The sequence below is a fragment of the Rhinolophus hipposideros genome (assembly GCF_964194185.1).
Source record: "Rhinolophus hipposideros genome assembly, chromosome: 18".
NCBI classification, from domain to species: Eukaryota; Metazoa; Chordata; class Mammalia; order Chiroptera; family Rhinolophidae; genus Rhinolophus; species Rhinolophus hipposideros.
In genome coordinates, this window is record NC_138064.1 from 20,703,829 (window position 1) to 20,726,826 (window position 22,998).

The window sequence follows — 22,998 nt, forward strand, 5'->3', positions numbered from 1 at the left end:
CCCAGTTCACTAGTAAACACATAAAGTCATTTATGAGTTCTGTAAATTTGTTGAAAAGTCAAGGTTTTGCTGTTCCATGTAGTTTAATTTTCCCAGATGTATTTTGTGCATTCATGTCTGAGTATGGGGGAAGTGTTCTTCTTGGACCTCCCTCTGTTCGTTTCTCATCAAATTTCATTAAAAGTTATATTTTCCTGGTTGGCATTCCCAAAATGGACTGCCTGTTTCTGAAAAGATTAAGATGAGCTTTGGCATTCCCTAGTTATGCCTAGATTGACACAGTTCTGTTTTTCATTCATTTCCTGTTTAACACAGTGGGTGAATGCATGGCAGAGTTTGCTGAACTACTTGCGAGTTTTCAATATCATTTTCTCTCAAGAAATGTTTCTCCTCAAAAGAACTTTTAATATGCAACAGGCATATTTATTCTAAACTATTTTTTTGCATTCCGACTACCAGTATTTTTTAGTGTTTGTCTGCCCAGTCCTCAATTACCTGTCACCTCAAACATTCGCTTCTTGAATGAAGTGACATTTCCATCCTTCCGCCTGAGTAAGGGGCTGCTTCTCCTCTCTGCCACTTTCTGTTTTAACCTGGATCGCACCTTCAAGTTGGGCTCAGAGGCTGGGGATTGAGACAAAAAAAATAGATAAAAATTAAAAATAGAGAGCCAATTGCCCCTGTGTATATATAAAAAAAAATGTCTCACCCTTTTCTTGGTCCCTTCTCATTTCAAATGAAAACCTCAAGCATGTAAATAAGGCATTAACTCTAAATTAATTAAACAGACAAATATAGTCATTATTTTTATAAAAATGTGTGAAATGCTTTTCTACTTCTCTAACTGTAAAGTGAAAAAGAAGTAAAAATATGAGGTTTTTACGTATTTTTATCTAGCAGAATTGGGATTGTTAATGGGAAGTTTAATCACTAAATGTGTTTGGGTCAGAGTGGATTTATTATACTTCATTGTCAGTCCTTTTAATTCTTTCAAGTGTGAAACCCAACAACCACAAAAACAGTGCCCTAATGTGAATTTTAGAGACTCTGGTCTGACTTATGGTAAGAAGACACTCTGATAGCATATAATTTATGTCTTAATTCTGATTTCTGGAATATCTGTCAGTTGTTTCTAACCTGAGATCCTGAGAAAATATACTCAGCATAATAACAGCAAACCAAATAGAATCATCATGAATAAACCTTTCTATACACTGTGTGTGCAATCAACTAGAAAGGAAGGGTGGCCAAGACTTAGAATTGAAAGTTCTGAGTTAGGTCATATGTTCCAAAAAACAAATGTATATTATTCACACATGTGTTGTTATTTCTTTGGTTAAACTAGTCTAAATAAGTGATGCTCTATAATTAGCCATTATTTATTAAGTTTTTAAGTAATTACACTTTAGAAGAATGGAAACATTGGACTGAGTTTCTTTGTAGTAGATATCAGTAACAATGATGATGGTGGTGGTGGTGACAATGATTATGGAAAGGATTTTTCTGATGATAGCTAACCTTTATATAGTGATTGCTATGTTCCACTACTGTTCTACACAATTTGTCAATATTAAGTTGTTTAGCTATTAAAAAATCCATATGGGACAGATTCTATTTATACCCTGATGATATCAATGAGGGAACCAAAACACAGAGAGAGGGTAAGTAACTTGCCCAAGGTCATATAAATCAAAAGGGATGAAGTCAGGTTCCGTACCCAGGTAGTCTAGTTCAAGCCTAGTCTTCTAATTAATGAAAATACTGCTCCTCTACCTTATGTATGAACACCATAACAATTATAAAACTGTTTTTTTCAAAGCATTATTAATCATCTGTGTCACACATAATGATATACGGTAGCTAGAATATTTGAACAGTGAAAATGCTTTCTTTGAACGAGTTTTACATTACGTCAGATTACAAAAAGTATCAAAAGTAGAACTTAAAAAAATATTTATTCATCTATTTATTTATTTATTTTGCTCTTAGAGTTCAAATATCTATCCTTTTGTTTGCTCTTTGTTCTTTTCTTTTCCCCTTCCCTTCAGCTTTACCTTGGACTGAGAACCCTTGCATTCTAGGTGTTCTTGGAACTGGAAGGGTGAATAGGAATTTGAAAGAAATATTCAGTTACAGAAAATAAAACAAATTAATTTTTCCATGTTGTACAACGGACCTTGTGCTTGAAAACAATGAAAATTAAAAATGGAGTCCCAAAATGACTGTAGAAGTAGGAAATGGGGGGCGAGGGCGTGGGCAGATATTAGGATGAAAAACAAAAAGCTCAATGATTACACACCTGAAATGTATCACTTCCTGAGCCTCCCACTTCAAGGCGAAGAAGGCAAACAGTTTGGATTAAGGTTCCTGCCCAGACCTTCCAGGAGTGTCAAACTATGAGTGTTATCTTAGTGGCAAACTATGAATTTGAATTACTAGCATCCAACTCACCCAGGATTAAAGAGAGAAAATGGTACTGTGTTAATTTACTTAGATTTTTTCCACGCTGTATATATTTATTTTAAAATTCCTTTAAAAACATGAATTTTGTCTCTGAAAAGCTATAGGTTAATAAATATATCCACCTAAAATGAAGAAACAAAAAAACGAACCATCCCTAACTATATTGGTCTTTGTTGTCGCCTTGCGTATAACCCTAAGACAAAAACCACGGATTCTCAGCCTTCGATCTAGGCATGACTTTATGATGAAACCTAATGGATTAAACACGACAGAGTGGCTGCATAGAGGGAGTAGATCTGTTGATTGATCACTTCAAAAGGTGGAGTAGAAAAGGCACTGCATTTTCAGGGGGAAGATGTAGAGTTGAGTCCCCATGGCACCACTTCCCTGCTATGGGATTTTCAGTGAGACTCTAAGTGCTTTCTGAGACTGACTCTTCATTTGTGAAACATGAAAGTCTAATATCTTCCTTATTCCACAGAGCTGTGACCACCAGAATAGATACCTGAGAATAACTGTGAAGATCTGGGTGAATGCAAAAGGGAAGAAGAGGTTCAGAGAATTTTTTCTATTGCTACTACTGTTAAGGCGGACACAGCCAGCAGCTAGCAACGACCAAGCCAGTACAGCGCGCCCAATCCCCTGATTGTCAGTCCAATCTTCCTCCCTCTCCTAATACATCGCACCAGTGGGGGCTGAGTTTCCATAATCAAGACAAGAATGTGCCAACAGCTTGGAAAAACAGCATACGCCATTTAAACATTCTACATGAAACCTAGAATTCTACAAGCTTTTCAGGGAAAAAAAAAATGACTTTTTAGGTCAGCAGACAGCTTTTATTCTTACCTTTGTCGATTTGAGAATGGGCTGGATACATATACCGTTTCCCCGAAAATAAGACCTAGCAGGACAATCAGCTCTAATGCATCTTTTGGAGCAAACATTAATATAAGATCCGGTCTTATTTTACTATAATATAAGACCTGGTATAATGTAATATAATATACATAATTAATACAATTAATATAATATATAAGATAGTATATACCAGGTCTTATATTAATTTTTGCTCCAAAAGACGCGTTAGAGCCGATTGTCCTGTTAGGTCTTATTTTCGGGGCAACACGGTAGCTCTTAAATTTCTTTCCGTGGTCAACAGAAAAAAAGTGATCACCAGATTGGGCATGAGAACTGGGTTCTGGTCTTGTATCTGTCAGCTACTAAAATCAATAACCTTGAATAATTCATAGTCTCAGTGAACTTCAGTTCATTCCTGCAAGTTAGCTTGAGTGCTACCTTTGTAGTGTCAATAGACGTGTCAATAGTCAATAGCATGTCAATAGATGTGCATTCCAATGCCTGCTCCATGCGTCAGCTATTTGACTTTGGATGAATTACTTTATATCTGTAAACCTCAGTTTCTCATGTTAAAATCGGGCATAGTTTGTATTTATTTTTTCTCCATTTGTCCCAACAGATTCCATTTTCTTTCTTTCTTTCTTTCACTGAACCCATGGAGGCTGAATCCTAGAGTTGCATCACTCCTGTCGTTTGCTGGTGGGATTTCATTTGAGCTCAACTTACTGGTAGGACTGGTGAGTGATCAAAGGATTAAGGAGGAGAGGGGCCAGGGTATCCTATGATCTCTGTGCTACAGTGCTGCATCGTGGGTTACCGCTTTGTCTTTTCCTGTTTCATCTACTTCTGGAGGCCCTCGGCCCAATGGCTCTAGCTTTCCCTGCACTCCTGGAACACTATTTCCTCTCCTTGCTCCTTCAGCCCTAGAGGTGGGAATGGCTTCCTGCTACTATTTTCTGCATGCCTCAATGTCCCTAAGCAGTTGTAAGTAGTCCCTTCATTAAAAATCTATGACCTTGGGTGGCCAGTTAGCTCAACTGGTTAGAGCGAGGTGCTGAGAATACCAAGGTTGCCAATTAGATCCCTGCATGGGGCACTGTGAGACTGCAACCTCCTTAAAAATATAAAAAAATAAAAAGTCTATGACCTATACTGTGTAGGTTCTGTTTTCTGCCAAGGATCTGATTAACACAGTCCTATATATTTTGCAAAGTTATTACAGAATCAAGTGAAATAGTGTCTAGTAAATTATAAACTGGTGGTTCTCAACCTGCAAAAATTTTGACCACAAAGGACATTTGGCAATGACTGGAGTTATTTTCGATTGTAAGTATGGGGAGTTGTTAATGGAATTTAGAGGGCAGAGGCCAGAGATTTTTCTAAACATCTTACATTGCACAGTACAGCATCCACAACAAAAAAACCATCTGGACCAAAATGTCAACATTGCCAAGTGTGGGGTAAGCTATCAGTAAATGGCAGTTGTTAATTGGGATGATCAAAGGAGATAAAAATATCTATTAGACATTTTCAAGGGGATGTAAAAAAGAGTTGAAAGAAAAAAGGAAAGATTATCAGAAATCAGGGAGTGTTATAAGTAGCTAGAAAATACTAAATATTTCGATACATTTCATACTTAGAAATTTATTTTAAAACATTTTTAATACCATTGTTATTTCTAAAGAAAGCAAAACTAGTCAACTTCTATTGATTATAGAGATATTCAGAAAGATGTAATTACTCAACGTTGAGAAGGATAATATTTGAGGCATCATAACATTTTTTCCTTTATTAATTGAGGACATAGCTTTTAAAAACTAGGAGTTATTGATATTCTATTAAGTACAATATAAATTTATGTTCTCAAAATGTATTATATACAACTTTTCTAAGTAAAATTCCATACCCACTGGTTCTAGCAAAAACTTTCACCTGTATTTCAATACTGGTTTTGAGTCACCAGAGGATATTAGTATGTCAGTGGTGAGGGCGAAGGTTGAAATGATAGATAACCATCATTTAGTCCTTGCTATGCTTTATAAACGAACTCCTAATGTTTCAGAAGCCCACACACCAAAGCTCAACATGATATGTACCCATGCAGTAGAATTAATAACCTATTGTGCTGACTAAGTTTGCAGTTCTAGATAATTCCATTTTTTCATGCTCTGGTCTCCCTAAAGTTTGAAGATTTCCATTCCAGTGACTTAGTAATGGAATGCAAATCCTCAAGAGCCCAGAAAGAGATCACTAACTAGGGAGACATTCTGCTTGTATTTGAACATATTTCATGCCTAGTTGCACTAATTGCCTTTCTATTTTTACTCCACACCCATCACTCTCTACATCTCAATTAATCACAGAAACAGAAGCAAAGCTTTTTAGTGTGTGTGCCCATCTAAATGTACTTGTCTGCTGAGATGGAAACCCTGCATGAAAAATTGATGATCATTTACATGAAACAATCAATATTAAAATAAAGAGTAGAACAGAACAAAAACCTTTTTCTCTTTTTACTTGAAAGAAAAAGTGAACAAAAGGAAACCAAAAATGTGAAGAATGCCTCATAAGACAAATGTATTTCAAATCACTCTTCTCACACTCATCTCCATGGTACAGAATGCACTTCGGTGTAACAGGGTATGGAAATAAACAATGTAGAACACACAATGGGATTTATAGTTGATGTAATACAGAATTGTACACCTGAAATTATGTAATTTCATTAACAATTGTCACCCCAATAAATAAATTTAAATTAAAAAAAAGAAAAGAAACAATGTCAAAGAAATAGTACAGTTAAGTAGCAGAAACGCAGGTTAAAAAATTTGGATTCCAAGGCACATTCAGTGACAAGGTGTACACTTGTCATTTCACTAAGAGATTGGCATGTATGAGTGTCATTTTCACACATGTACAAATTCATATAGACACGAAAACTATCTTTTGTAGAAACAAGCAGTTCTCTGACACAAATTGACCCAATTCAGATTTCAATGCTAACTTTTTCATGTATTAACTGCAACCCTGGGTGAGCTGCTTTATTTTCGTGAATCATTTGATCATCTATGACAGAGCAGTAAATGCCTACCAAGAATTGTGGTGGAAGATTAAAGAGGTGCCATAAAGTTCCTAGTTCAACTGATTATCAAAAAAAAAGTTGTTCCACAGATATTAAATAGATAAATGTTTAAGGCAGTCCACATATAAGATTAAGGAACTTAAAAATAAAACAAAACAGGCGTGGCAGGTTAGCTCAGTTGGTTAGTGCGTGGTGCTGATAACACCAAGGTTGCTGGTTCGATCCCCGCATGGGCCACTGTGAGCTGCACCCTCCTTAATAAACAAACAAACAAACAAACAAACAAATAAATAGCAAATAAAACAAACAAAATAAAAAGCTAAGTAGAGGGACAGAGGAGAAGGCTGCAATGGCCAACTCCCTTCGCCTAGTGCAATATTAACCTATAACAATAAAAATAACAATAGTCCTTCTGATCTATTGCTCAATATATTTAAAATACTTTTGGGTTAATAACTGACTTTACATGTTTTCCTCACTTTTTTAACTCTCCTATTTATAATTTATGCTCTATTTAGTTCTGTATCTTAAATGTGTCACTATCTACTAAAAATGATTACCTCTAGTGTGCGTTTTGTCTCTGTTCACTTTTAATGCTAAATTATGAATACTCTCTACACCAATAACTTAGACAAAAATTCAAATTCATATCGTGGTATATAGAAATTCTTCATTCTCATTGGATATAACCATAAGGAGAAAAGGAATAAGTTTCCATTGAATTATTAAGATTACTAATTATTAATCAAGATTAAGAACTAGATTAATGTATCTTTATATTAATATTTGGATATTCAAAAATTCCACGTGTAGTTCATATTTAGCCTATAATCATAGGTGGTGATGCCTTCATCACCAGCCTTAGATCCCTTGTGTGCCATTATCTGTTTTTCCCTGTTATACTAGATATCTGTTCTTTTGTCCACCCAGCCTCTCTCTCTCCTGGATTTCTCCTTCTATCTCTTACCCATAAGGTTACTTTAGGAACTGCCATATTTTAACACTGTCACTTGGAACCAACCACAGATAATCTATCACCCATTTACTCTACTCTGAATGTCCTTTATGAAGATTAGGTTTCCTGGAATAGTTCCTGCCCAAGTCACTTATCTGTTTTAGGCTAATACTATAGTAATCCATGTCATGTCTGAACTGTTCAGTCATATAGTCATTACAATCATGAAAAAAACATTTTGGGGATACAGTAAATTATCTAATCTAGGTGATCTAAAGATACAGGTTACTCTAAAATTTTCATAATCAGACAAAGGCTATGTATTTTCAAAACTATGTATTTTCAGAATAATACAATAAATGTAATACAACCTATGGTTTTCCTTGGTTTGGATAATATGAATCTTTTTTGTTATAAGTCAGATTTTATACATTCTGATATCGAGGAACAAAATTTCTAACCTAACTCTAATTATAACCATTTAATAATATGTAATTCATATATAACAGTTTTTTAAAAAAAATCACTTCTTTGGGAATTTTAGCTTCTAATAACTAGCTACATTTATGGTAGCTAGTAATATATGAATATATGAATGTAATATATGAATGCAATTTCCTGGAGAAATTACAGTACTATTCTTTTTGATTCAGTAATACTTCTATAAATATCTATCCATCCTCTTATTGAGAATATACCAATTATGTGTATTTGTTAAAAGATAATTCTTCTTTTGCAAAAAGCATATTAGTAAATATTACTCAATTTACAGTTTGCTCATGTGTAAAGTGTTTATTTTATAATAACATTTATTGCTTTCTTCGGATTATGTAAGTCATGCATGCTCAGAATTTTTAGAAATGGGACAAATTGAGTATATCCTGTTTAAATGTTTCTTTTCTGTTTTATATGAAAAGTATTTGAAAATGAGAATCATATTTATGATCGTATCCTGTTTGTTCACTAAATAAGGTATTATGAGTCCTTTCCCAGGCAATTATATATTCTTTAAAATGATTCCATTTATTCTGTTTTTCATCAGCCTCAGATCCCTTCTCTGTTACTGTTTATTCTTCCCTGCTATACTAGGTAGCTGTTGCTTTACCCACCCAGTCTCTCTCTCTCTCTCCTGGATTTTTCCCTCTATCTAGACTCAATTTATTATGAATTTAATTTATTATTAATCTTTTCCCAAGCAATTATATATCCTTTTAAAAATATTATGTGGATATACAATATATTATGCCACACTTATATGTGAATATATAATATTTTATTTAAGCATTCGATAACACTGGACATTAGGTGATCTATGTGTTGCTTTGAAAGAGAGAACATTGGCATACATCACTGTGAATCCATATGTGGATTTGTATTTCCTTTCATCAGTGTAAATGGGAGTTTGATTCTTAGGTTTGTCATACATGAAAATGACCACAGAAACAACTACCTTCTTATGATTAGAAAAAAACAAACAAATACAAAAACAATGAGCATGCAGGGCAGGGTATTATGGAGTCCTGGGAAACAGCTCAGAGCAGTATAGAAAACGACATGGATGTCCTTGGTAAAGGTGCATAGTCTGCAATGGGAGGGTTGTTAGCTCTGAGCAGACATTTTCCCCGTAGTATCTGTGGATGCCTCATCTCATGAACCAGAGCAGGGACCCATAAAGGCCTATGAGAGGGCACTCAACTTCCTCAATCCAACAGCAGTCTCTGTACTGAATCCTGTTCCTCTTCCTCGCCAGTGTTTCTTCAGAGTGCCCGTAGCTCAGCTGGCTTTATCAGCACTCAGTAAAGAGTTTATTGAATGAAGGAAGGAAGGAACGAATGCACAAATTACTACTTTTTTTTTTTTTAATACAGGGACAAATGGAGAGGGAAATAACTGTTTTCTTAGACTTTTTTAGGATACTTAAAGTACAAATTACCATTTTTAACACATAAGATACTTTATAATCAAGCACTGTGATTCTGGACAGAAACAAATTATGTGTGATGAATTATTTCATCACTATAGCTAAAATTTAAACTTTGTATTTACTTGGTTCCATTGTTTAATTAAATTCAATGAAGAGCTATTTGAATAACAATACTGAGAACCAAGGTTGCAAGTTCCATGAAGATTGGGAATGTGTGGGAACGTGCCCAGTTATGTTTCCATTATTTATTCAGCACTTACGCAGGGCCTACTACATAGAATAAATCTATAGTTATTCAATGAGTGAATTAATCACTGGGAAAGAGATGTGTTAATGTTGCGGCATCTGCTTCAGAGATAGGATAGAGAACCTTTTTCTCCTAGGTATTCATAGTCTAGCAAGAATGAATAATATACTGTGATCAATGCCATGTGGTAAGTAGAGTGTTGTGGCTGTTAAGACAGAGATTCACTTGGTTTGAGGGGAAATCCTGGAGGCTGAGTGAGATTCTGACAAGTAGAAGTAGGAGGGAAGTACAGTACTAGTAGAGGAAATCACCGTGTCCAGGGGAAGGTGCTGGCAAATTCAAGGAATAGCAATTAAATATGTTAGCAGTGTTGGGGAGGGACATGGAATGAAAGCTAAGGCTTCAAAGATAAATATCAAGCAAAACTGAGCTTAAATTATGCAGCACTAACAGAGGCTATTCAATCTGTATAATACAAACTCCTTCTCTCTTCTGCCTTTCTTCTCAGCATGTAGACATGCTCAGATCTTTTCCATTCAAATAAAAATAAGCCCTCCTGAAATATAGATATTATTGGCTGCTGTCTGCGTTTATACATTAATTCACAGTCAAGTTTTCAAAGTAGCCTTACACTGGAAACCACTACTTTCTCACCTAAACCCACGGCAATATGGCTCTCACCCTCACTGTTTCACTGAAAGTACTTTACCACACAGAGCACTAAGAACAGTAAACGTAATAGTTAATTTTATGTCTAATCACAGTACTGAGCAACTACATAGACTTATGGTGGGTCTTACTAAACAGTGGTTGAATGAATAAATGCATGCTTGCATATGTCCATGCATGGAAGAAAACTTACATTAAAAGGCTGGTTTCAAATGTTGAGAAGAGAACTAGCTGAACTTCAACTTCTCTAATTTCTAAGAATTTCTTGTTGTTGAATGTATGGCAAGAGGTCTCCTATAGCAGATGTGGAATGGAGAAGGAGGTTCATTTTTCTGGCAAGCATCAAAAATACAATGTTTGGGAGTCAAGGAAATCCACATCCCATATAGTCTAGAATATAGTCTAGAATAGTCTAGAATACTTTCATACGTTACTTCCTTTATATGCTTTAATTTCTCAAACATAATTTTTTTTAACTTAAGATAAATTTGGAAGGTCTACATTTTGAAAATATAGCAACATTTTGAATGATCACTTCAATAAAATAAACTAGTTTAGGAGCATATTTCAGTTTTCTTCAATTTAGTTTCTAAAATATTTTTTTAGCCTACAGCCTAGGGGTTTATAATAAAGTCTTCTGAGCTAGTATTTCACAACTCAAATAACAAGCTACTATTGTGGGCGTCTGAATTTATAGATACATTTCCATCTTTTTCTTCTAAAAATCCTCTTTAGTTCTAAAATCCTATACTTATATTCAGAATTAATAGTCAATTCTATTAATCTTCTTTCAGTCATGAACTAATTCCTATCTATGCATGAAAAAAAATTACACCATGTATTCTACAGTTTTATTTATCTCGTCTATTAGATGTATCTTGTATATACTCTTTTAAATAGAAAGGTCATGAAAAGTATTATTTGTAGGTGTAAATGTTTTTAACATACTCTGTACCCAGATACTTCAGAACTACACGTGTAAACATAGATGTGAACTGATTTCACAACAGGGTGAGGACCATCCTGGTGGGTGATCATGGTTTGGCCTGGTGCAGCTCAGTGTTTGACAAACACCTGCTGGGACAGCACACAATTACCCGTACCAAAAATTAATAACTGTCACCTGATAACTTCCCAGATATCAGCATAAATCTAACCTTTATTGTACTTATTTGTGCTCTCAGCATGACCCTTACCTGGTTACATTCATAAGAATCTGGAGTTGTTTTCTTAAATAGAAATGTGTGATTGGGGTAAAACATTATTCAGTGTTTCTATATCTCTTTCTTGCCTGTAAATGTGGACAATTAATACCCTTTTCTCCTGACTTTAAAGCGTTCAAAGTATCAATAGATTGATATGCAATAAATATGCCATGTTTCCCCCAAAATAAGACCTAGCCAGACCATCAGCTCTAATGCATCTTTTGGAGCAAAAATTAATATAAGACTCGATCTTATATAACATTATATTATATAAGACCTGGTATTATATTATATTACATTACATTATACCCAGTCTTATATTAAAAAAGGACAGGTCTTATATTAATTTTTGCTCCAAAAGATGCTGATGGTCTGGCTAGGTCTTATTTTGGGGGACACATGGTAGTAAAACACAGTCTAATTTTAACTGTCATAAAACGTACTTTCTTCAAATATATGACTTCCAACATTTTGTTTCTGGTGTTTATCGGAAAATTTCCATTTCATTCCCATAAAACTATAAAATCATTCCTAGCTTGTTTCATTTGTTTTCTTTGTTTTCTTCTTACTTGCCCAGTTTACAGACATCCAAGAGTAGTCTCTTTCCTACAAAACAGTACTGCAAATTAAGTTCTTAAAAATTAATTTCTTAAAGAATCTTCCTATGTTTTTAAATACTTAAAGAGATGTATGGTAGCTCCAAATTTATTCTACATATTTATTTATTCCATATATTTATCCACGTAAGAGAAATTTCTTCAGTGCCTATTGTGAACTCTCTGAAGATGCTGGAGTGTAATAAAGCAGCTATGGATATTATCCTAAAGGATTTCTAAGCTAAGTAGAGAATTTTAATTTTAGTCTAGACATAGATGCACAGGAATATGTCCTGGTATATTTGAGCATATATATTTGGCATAAAGAATGCAGTGACTATTTAGGGTAGCCTGGTGGGTGACAGGAAGGCATGAAGTAAAGCTCAACAGAGGGGAAGTATGTTTCAGCTGAGCATTTAAAGATGAGTATAAACTATTCCAGCATACACTTTAGGAAGAGCAAGTACCATTTGAAAAAGCAGGTGCGGATGGCTTAGTGTGAGTGTGAAACAGAAAGAATTGTTCATGGACTTGTGACTTGTTGTACTGCTAGGACAAAGGGATATGAATGGTGGAATTGGAGAAAATCAGGGAGAGCTAGGGAGAGAGGGAGGAGAGGAGAGAGGGAGGGACGAAAGGAGGAAAGAGTTGGGCATATCATGGAAGGACTTTAGCCTTATATATGATAGAAGAGGTATTAAATCATTCTTAAGTAGGAGAGTAGGAAGATTAGATTTAAATTTTAAAATGACAGAAGTTTGACTGGACAGGGATATGGTAGAATCAGAGAATGGTCAGTAACTGGAATGGGGCTTGAACTAAATGGGTATTGAAATACAATAGAAGGCATGATGAGAAAGAGAAGATTTAAGAGTAAGCAATGACTGAATATCTGATGAGATGAAGGAGAACCATTAGCCCAATGGGACTCCCAGATTTCTGGATTAAGTCACTATGTAGAAGGTGGTACCACTAGTCTCTTTGGGGACTCCCATTTTCCAGCTTAGTTTGTGGCTTTCTGGTCAATCTTGTCATGTCAATATATTTATTTAAAGTTTAATTACTGCTACTTAGAACTGTTTTCTGCTTCAATATAATTTTAGGTACTACCACTAGTGTATTTAGTCCTTCAACCCCTCAGATACTTCCAGTTGTCATAAATCAACAGTACCAATGACAAAATGTCAGTTGACTTCTGGTCAACAGGAGTTCATCTTCCACCCAGCTCAAATGCCACCCTGCTTCCTGTTCTTCTTTTCCTGTTTCCAACATTCCAAGTCTTTTGGGCAAGTCTTGTTGTTATTCATTTCCATTTGCAAGTTTTGATTTTGTAAACTTTATGGTTTGGGAATGTTCTTGGCAATTCATTTCTGCTTTAACAGAATTCATAGCTTTACTTTATTATCTTTAGCATACATTTTTTATAATACATATTTATAAAGAAACACTATTATCTATTTTAGGCTGATGTAAAAGGCGATGTTTTGCCTCTGAATTTATAAAGGTCATCCTAGAGCCCTTCTCTAAACAGACCTTCAGTTAAATACTGTCTATTTAGCCAACTTTCTCTGGATGATTGTATCAATAAAATTAAAAAACTTCACATAAAATGCTAAAGGAGTAGTAAGCCAAAGTACCCTATAGAAAATATCATCTTAAGAAAAACTCTTAATAAAAGCAGTTGAGGTAGGCAGAATGCCCTCTCCTCCCCAAAGATGTCTATGTCCTACCCCTCAGAATTTGTGACTATTATTTTACATGGTAGAAAGGCAATATAAATTGTAGATGGATTTAAGATTGCTAATCAGCTAATTAAAAAATAAAGACGTTATCCTGGATTATCCCACTGGGCTCAATATAATCACAAGAGTCCTTTAAAAATATGGAAGAGGGAGGCCTCAGAGTGAGTGCTAGAGTGACACAGTGTGAGACAGACTCAACTATTCTTTGTTGATTTTGAAGATGGAAGGGGGTCACAAGACAGAGAAATTGGGCAGTCCTCAGAATATGTAAAATGCAAGTAACCGGAATTGCCCCTAGAGCCTCCAGAAAGGAACACAGCCTTGCTGACACCTCAATTTTAGCCCAGTGAGACCCATTTTGGACTTCTGACCTCCAGTACAGTAAAATAATAAATATGTGTTATTTTAAGCAACTAAGTTTGCGGTAATTTATTACAGGAGCCATAGGAACCCAAATACAGCTGTCCAATGAATTCCAAAGTTGGCACTGCTTTGGAAACCTGAATATTCTTAAACACTGGTTCTGATGAGATCAGGTTTTACTGTGCTATGTTTTTATTGTATTATTTTTTAGGTAAGGAAGTAGGATATTAAAGAAAATTATTAATAATTTATGCACATCACTTAGCAAAAATAACAGGACAATAATTTACTTAAAATTCGTATGTACCATTTTCTCAGATTTAATTTTCTATAAAAAGTAAAGGTTTTTATTAATATGTTTTGCTTATTTGTAAAAAGATCCAAAGAAGAAAAAAAGAAAAAATATAGTTTTTTTCTTTTAAAATTTTCTGCTAAAGTTCCGTAAGGATGTAAATTAAGGATAATTTAACCCTAAAATGCTAAGTACTTTGTACATATCAAATAGCCACCTAAGCAAGCAATTTCCAAAACTCATTCAGGTGGGACCTTTTTATTCTTTTCTTTAACTGATTCCATTTGAGATATTAAATTATTAAGCCAAGTAAGAACTGTATGATAAGGCCCATTTCTAAGAACAATTTCCCTTTTTAGTTCAATTTAACGAAAAGGAGGGAAAAAAGAAAACAGTTTAAACCTCTAATTAACCATTTTCAAAATGTAGTTAATTAAAATAGTTTTGCTTTTACATATGATCTTTATAGTAAGAGATACAATTCCAGTCTCCTACAACTTAATCAGCTAAATATAAAATGTAACCTTCCATCTGGTAAATCAATTTAACAGACATAATCGTGCCCCACCATAACTCAATAAGACACTGAGGAAAACCATTGAAATGCTATTTCCTTTTCTTTAGAAGAGAATTATGTACAATTTCAGCATGCTTTGCATTTCTAAAAGCTAAAGTCAACAGGGAAGTATCACTCTCCTTTACATGAGTTTCCCATGAGAAAATCAACAGTAAAGTATAAAGCTTTTGCTGTTATTCATGAAACACTCCATAATACTAACTTGGCTTTAACCAGAACATATTATTTGGCAGCTAAAACCTTTAATTAGAGTTGTGGTTTGAACAGATTTTTCACTGAATTTATATTCTATAGAGGCTCAAAGAACAACGTTGTTTTTCTAACCACTCTATTCTATTTCAGGTGGCTAGGGGTGGAGAAAAAAAAAGACTGTTGCTCTGATTCTTATTTTATTGGCTTTAATTATGATTCAGTATTTCTGAATGAGTACTAATAGCAGTTAGAAGACAAGAAGAGAAGAATGAGACACCCCTTTAACAAATATTCACTGAGCACTTGCTGTGCCCAAGATTTTATACTAGGTATTACGGAAGAAAGAATACATCTGAAAAGATGATTCCTACTTTAAAAACAAGAAAGAGCTGGTGGGGAAAAGGTTGTAATTTGGTGATAGACTAGACAAGAAGAAAGAGACAATGATGGAGCCAAAGTGAAATCTAACTGTTCCAATAGGCACGAAGAACAGGGTTTCAGGGAGAGACTGGGGAGGAAAAGAAGGAGGAAGGGGAGACAAAGGAAGGAGGAGATGAGATCATTTTTAAGAAAAGGGGCAGTTACCAGACCAGCCAGAATCAGATTTTGGTGACTAAGAACAGACCCAGAACGCCATCTTGCCCCTCGAGGTAAACTTCAGTTACTGGTAATGGATTATAATACTATTAGCATTGAGGGCAGGAAAATATCTCCACCCCCTCTGTCGCCATGATAGTTCCAACAAGGGCCAAGTAAGAACAAGGGAATCCCACCTCCTGTCTGGGGAAAAAGTAGTCAGGGAGGACCCACCTAGGAATGTGTATAACATCACCCCTAAATCTTGAATATTTCCCGCTCTCATTCTAATAAAATCCTAAGCCTCTTTGTTCTTCTGGGCAGTTGCTTTTCTCCCGGTCTGCCCATTTTCACACTATTTTGGGAATGTACTCTCTTCCTTTCTTTTAATAAATCCACTGCTTGATTGGCTTTGCTTGCTTGGCTTATTCGGTGCACCTTTGAATTTTTTCCCGTAATAATACCAAGAACCTGTTTTTTTCGGCAACAAAATGATCGAACCTGCATGACTGGGCAAGAGGTATTAGCAAAAATGAGGAAATCAGGAGGAGCGAGACTTGAGGTGAAAGATGAAAGGGTCAACTTTAAAACCCAGTAAGTTAAAATAATTGCAGGACACCTCAGAAAGGTCAGTCTGGAGTCACTGAAAGGGTTGAACATCAGTGATATGGATTTAGACCACAAATAAAAGAACTTAAAAAATATGAATATGGTCCTGCTGAGTGTTCATTGTATGAATGAGAAAGTTGGGTCAACCTCTACCATCAGAGCTACCTATTGGTTAGAATGAATAAGAACAAGAATTAAAGTCTTTAAGATGGTGGTGATAATCAAAACATAAGATTAAAACAATGGAGCAACATGCAGAGAAGAGATAAATAAACTTTTAAAATGTTATATTTCACAGGCTTCAGATGTAAAGAAAGCATAGTGGAAAAAAAGGGAAAGCAGGTGAATGGGAGTACAGTGCATAAAGTTAAAATTTAAAGGAGGAAGAATTGTTCAATGGGGTTAAAAGACATAAAAGGTAAAGAAAAAAAAAGAATCCTGAGAAAAATCCACTGATTGGGGATTTGTAAGTAATTGGTGTCCTTTAGAATACTGTTGCAGAAGAGAAAATAGGACTGAACGAGATGATACACATTTCTATAACATCATAACCTAGCAGAATAACTAAGGTAGAATATATCCTCAATAAATGTTATTCTAAACTCAATCACCTAGGTGATTATAGAACAGGCTTAAATTTTGACAACCAAAGGAGGATAAAAAACTAGATAACCATTTAAATGAATTTTATTTTATTATTATTATTATTATTATTATTATTATTAATAATTATTATTTAAGGAGAGGGATCGATTTTAGGTGTTGAAAATTGATTTGAGCTTGGTAGATGAAAGGCTTAGGAGATCCTTGCATTAGGGGGATAACTAAGCAAAGCCTCTTAGAAGCAGACACTCAGCTCCTTGAAAGCAAAGATGGTCTCTTAATCAACTCTATGTTCTCAGAGCAATCAGATTTTCTGGCCCAAAGTGAGGAATAAAATTTTGCTCTGAGATCCTTCCTTTCCCACCTCATTCAGCAAAACTGAAAGAGACAACTTGGAAAACTATGTTTTTCTTTGGAACAGCTTAAATTAGAAGAATGCTAATGAAACTCTGAGAAGAATGACAAAACTTAAACTGATCTTTCCAATGTTTTTCATCCTTTGCAATCTTCATTGTGTGAAGTAGCAGAAATGAAGACGATAGTGTCACAGTAAAATGTCTCTTTGACCACTCATCTCAATCTCTGAACTCTTCTTCAACCCTCCCTCACCTTTAATTTCCTTCTAATTACAAATTAAGTATATGTAACATTTTCTACTACTATACACTTTAATATACTTTCCACCAACAAGTTTTAAAACTACTTCCTTCTAATCAACCTAAAGTTTCAACCTTTAACATACTGAGGTTTCTCTTTAAACTCAAAAGTTCACTGTAAATTACATTTCCTGATTTTGTCTTTTACATTTTCCTTAGATTCTGCACCTTAGCAAAGAGGAGAGATCTAATAGTTATGGTCTTTTCTCATGTGGCAGCATCTCCATTCCCTTCTATGATAGAGTATTTTCCTATGCTCTCATATCATTCATCTCTAGGATTCATCTAGTACTACTTTTGGATTATAGAATAATATTGAATGTCAACTATCATTAAATATATATATATATATATATTTATATTTATATTATATATATATATATATATATATATATGCCAAAAATGTATACACTTGACTTGTATTCTTTTGTTATCAGTGTAGATTATTACAATTTTAGTACAGTTTTTTCCTTTCTTAAAATGTGTGTACTTTTTCTGGAGATTATCTATCTATCTATCTATCTAACTATCTATCTATCATCTATCATCTATCTATCTGTCTGTCTGTCTGTCTGTCTGTCTGTATATATCCACGGGATGTGGGGTACAGCATAGGGAAGATAGTTAATGGTATTGTAACAGCCATATACGATGTCAGGGGGGTAGTAGATTGGGGGGAGGGGTTATCACTTTGAGAGGGCTACAAGCGTCTATTACATTGCTTTGTACACCTGACACCTGAAACTAATTTAAAAAAGGGAAAAATATTACAATGTTTCCAATGTCTATCCTATTCATACTCATATTCCCAATCCTTCTCTCTCTGTCTCTCTCTCTGTCTCTCTGTCTCTCTGTCTCTCTCTCTGTCTCTGTCTCTGTCTCTCTCTCTCTCTCTCTCTCTCTCTCTCTCTCTCACACACACACACACACACACACACACACACACACACACTCACACCTTTCTCTTCTAAAGGGCTCAAAAACTCTCAAACCTTACTAAATTTCGATGTGACTCCAAGCAAACTCCTAATTCTAAACTTTCGGTCTGCTTACCTAACCTACAAGTAATAATTTTTTTCCTGAAGCTGGAAGGAATCACCTTCTGCAACATGTTCAAATCAATTGTTTTTATTATTCTTTCCATCCCCATTGGAATTGGCAGTGTAATGCTAATACCCACACATTTTGGTGTCAGAAAAATTGGAAATTAGAATTCCACCTCTGTTTTTTTTACTGTTAAGTTGGATACATTCATAAGCTCTTTAAATGTTAATTTTTACATTTAGAAAGCTAGTTCACTAAGCTCTCTACTTTCCATGCTCTTCTTTTATCCAGATTGGCACACAATAACCAAGATATATCTTTATCAAGGTTTTATTGTTTCATGTTGATCTCACACATAAAAATACATTGCCCTGACTTCTTTCCTCCTCTAGTTATATCAGATTTCAAGAGAATGTGACTTTCTGCAAACCAGGACTCTATGGGCTTCCCTGGGCTTTGCTACTGTATCTAGCTAAAATTTCTCTCAGCTGTCTAAAGCAAGTCCTCCCCACCTCACTCTTTATCACATTGCCTTTCTTGCTTCTCCCTAACTCTTCACCTAGCCATTGTTCAAGACATACTGTGAACCCATTCTTTACACTGAGACTACCCTCATATTCTAGCCTTCACTCTTTGTTTATAAAACTCTAAAGAACTTAAAAATCTTTCAAAACATTGTCATCTTAATCATATAATATTCTATACCTATATCAAATCTTTCAGGGAATAAGATGGATAATGATTTAAAAAAATCAAATGAATACCTAAACAATCATACCTTCTATTTGTATTTATTGTGATTTTGCAAATAGACTATCATGAAAACAGAAATATGATTTAATATACTATCTGGATAAAAAAAAGTACAATATTGAGCAATAACAGGAACCATGAAAACATTTTTGGAGTTTTCTAAGTATAATTTTTATACTTTTACAAATTATAAAATTTTGAATTCTGGCATTACTAAATATTCCTTAGGAATATTTCACTTTGAACATATGTCCACTCAAGAAATGTCATATATGCCCATTATTTCAGGGTTTTTTTTTTCCTGTTCTTGATAAAATTGCAATGGCAATCTTGTAATTTCGTTACATTATGTTACCTATAAAGGAATTTGAAGATTTCAAATTCAAGAAATAAATGCTTTCAAGCATTTATTATGCTTTCAAGAAATAGCATAAACTGGGAAATATTTTAAACACATAAAGGTTCATTAAACCGATGATAGTTTAGGTTCTAGGGATATAGACATCTTTTCATTCACTGTAGTTAGAGGTGGAAAGTGAAAATAATTCTATAGAGTAGATAGAGTTCCAACCAGAAAACATACTGCTGGAAATCTATCCTATAAAAGTAATAAGCAATTTGCTCAAAGGTGAACTTTTATAATGTTTACTGCAAAATCATTTTAAATAGCAGACACTGGAAATACTTTTACTGTCCAACATTGGAGGGCTGCAAAGAAATTATAGCAAAGCTGTATAATAAGCTATTATTTACCCATTAAAATAACATTGGAGATTCATACTTGATATTAAAAGACATCAAAAAGTGAATGTTATCCTTAATGATACCAAGATAGAAACCACTGTAGTTTCTTTTTTTATTTATATAATTTTTCTAAAATTAATGTGAATTCCTTTTCAATAAAAAACTGTAAAATTTATATTTATTATAATATACAAGTAAGGAAAATCTCTGTGTTGGCTAAGGATAGTTACTTCACCTGAGCCAACTGAATAGCTTAGTTTCTGACAGAGAAAGAAGAAAAATATAAAGAATGATATAGTTGTAGTAAATAAGCGTATTATTTCTTTAAGAAAGACAAACATCCTAGGAAGAAATCCACAGGGAAATTATTTTCTATGTATTTATATGTAATGGTGAAAGAAAACATAATGGATGCATCTTTAAGAAACATTTTTTAAAGTTGGAGAAACATTCTTCATTTTTTTTTCTAACTATGTTATAAAATAATAATAAATTTAAAAAGTAAAATAACTTCTATATGGAATACTTCAGAACATATGAAATATGTCTCCTAATTCTTATGTATTATCCACAAGCTTATCTATCCCCCTAAGGAAATCTAGCAGATTTGGAAAATAATATTTTCTTGTATAGTGACTACAAAGTATTATATTTTGGCACTAATTTTACATTTATAGTTTCTCAGAATTCTGTCACTGATCAACATATTAGCTTATATTTGTTTGTGGCAAACATATTTGGAAAAACGAAATTAAAATGATGATTTTTAACTTCTGTAATATTTTATTTGTAAAACAGATTAAATATTTCCAAGCAGAAAGAATACATCAATTTGTGGTTTTAAATAATTTGCTTTCAATGGAAAGTGTCTGTAATTGTATTTGGACTTACAAAGAATAATCCAAACTCATGTTATTTCTAAAATATTTAGAACATTAATCATCATTGCACCGAAGTTAAATTATAAATGATACCATCTAAATTGTTATAATTCACTTTTATTAGGATGGATCAACATGGTGCTTTAACTTTAGCAAATTGCCTCTTTCTACAATACTGGGTATGATTTATTTATGTATAAAATATAGAGGTTCTGAAATAAAACTCCATGTTTTCAAACCTGGCATTGCACTATTGCTCATATAAACGAGACTGAGAAAAATTACTAGGCTCTCTTTGTTGCCTTAAAACTGATGGGAAATAATAAGATGTATTTCAAACGCTGTCATATGGAGTCAATGAGAAATATAGTGAGATGCTTAAAATGGTATGTATCACATAGTAACCACCATATAGATAAATCTAACTAGCTGTTAACATTAAATTTCTTCAATTATTTAATAAACATATTTAAAATACATACACATTTAAATATTCCTGCCAGTGGTAATCTCAGAATCCCATTTATTTCTGACCAACTCTCACAGCAAAGTAATTTGCTGCTCTCTTGTTTATCAGTGCTTCTCTGTAGAGCAACACAACCTCTGGAGTTGGTAAACATCACAATAATGTAATTAATTGATCGTTGTATTTATCTTGATAGCATATTTTTTGCTCTCAAAACGTGATTTATATCACAAAGTTCTCAGTGCATTTCGCTGGCAAATATTCATTTCATCAGCTTTGCGTGATGATTCCCTATAATGTTTCACAATGAGGAATGTGATATGAATCTACTGTGTTATAAGCAGCATTTTAAAATAAAATAAATAGAATAGAATAGGAAAGAAACACATGATAAAGGTATTGTGAATTTTGATTTTCTTTTTCAGATATGTGTGTGTGTTTCACATTATGTGGTAATTGATCATAGCCAAAAAATAAAGAAAGACACTTATATATTACATAAAAACACATACTGTGATCTCCATTGTTGAAGCCACAAAAATAAAGCACAAATCCTGCCACTGAGTAAATTTCATTTATTATAGACGGTCAGTGTGAACATGGGAATAACTGTAGGGCAAAAGCAAAGTAAGGAAGCTGAATTTTAAGAGAATTCCACATCACTGCTTCAGGGCAGGGAAGGTAGCAGATTTGGAAGATCTTCCCATAAGCTGCAGTGAGTGCTTCAGAAGGCTTTGGAAGAATGAGTAGGCAAAGCAGAGCTGAAGAGCGCACTATGGAAAGGCCCAGAGCATGTGTAAAAATCCACACAAAATTTTAAACAAGAGGATCAGAGCTGCCCTTTAGAAGGATGAATGCTAGTCAGCTTCATTCTCAGTCCACTTCATTCGAGAACTAAGGTAAATTCCACCCAAACTTCCAGGGTGGGCAAGCGACACAGGCTGCCAGCCCCTCCCCCAGGATAACTGATTTTTCTGTGACTGAGTGAATCAGGGTTGGTATACAACCCAAGCTGTTCAAGAGAGTTCCTGGGAATTTATCAGAACTGTAATGAGGGTAAAGTGCTCATTTTTGCTGTTCTTGTTAAGCAGTGAAGAGGTTAAGCCCAGGAACGTATTGGGTTATCCTTGTCACGATTTGGAGAGAGCATTACCATATATCAAGTCCAACAGAAACAGGATGGGACCTCATACTTCTAATAACAACATGTGAACACATTGAACTATTACATCTGGACACTTGGAAAATTCAGTTAAATGAACCCCTCCAAATCCCTTCCTTTTTTTTTTAATTAAGCAGATTTGTATTGGTTTCTTGCTGCTTAAAAAATTAAGAGTCCTGAAACATATAATTCTACTCAGACATTTTATCTTCTTTGGGTGATGTGACAAGGTCTAAACTCAGAGGGAAGAGTTTGCTATGATTGATTAGTGATGTCTGCCTTGGGCACTGACTGGAGGGATTGTGTAGTGGCACTCAGGCCAGGTCATACGTGTGCCTG

The 22,998-nt window shown here is 34.3% G+C and overlaps 1 protein-coding gene across 32 annotated transcripts in view; it reads right to left on the minus strand.

Annotated features, from left to right (window-relative positions):
* HDAC9 (histone deacetylase 9) overlaps window positions 1–22,998 on the minus strand; it is an 857,167-nt gene that overhangs the window by 353,694 nt on the left and 480,475 nt on the right. For 17 of the 32 annotated variants that reach the window (XR_013995394.1, XM_081080306.1, XM_081080291.1 and 14 more), the window contains one exon: window positions 496–624. The exons of the other annotated variants lie outside the window; for them this stretch is intronic. Coding sequence is in view for 16 of the 17 variants with exons in the window: in XM_081080306.1 (XP_080936432.1) it covers window positions 496–624 (129 nt within the window). In the remaining variant the exon portion in view is untranslated. The remainder of the gene's footprint in view (window positions 1–495; window positions 625–22,998) is intronic. 32 annotated transcript variants of the gene reach the window in all.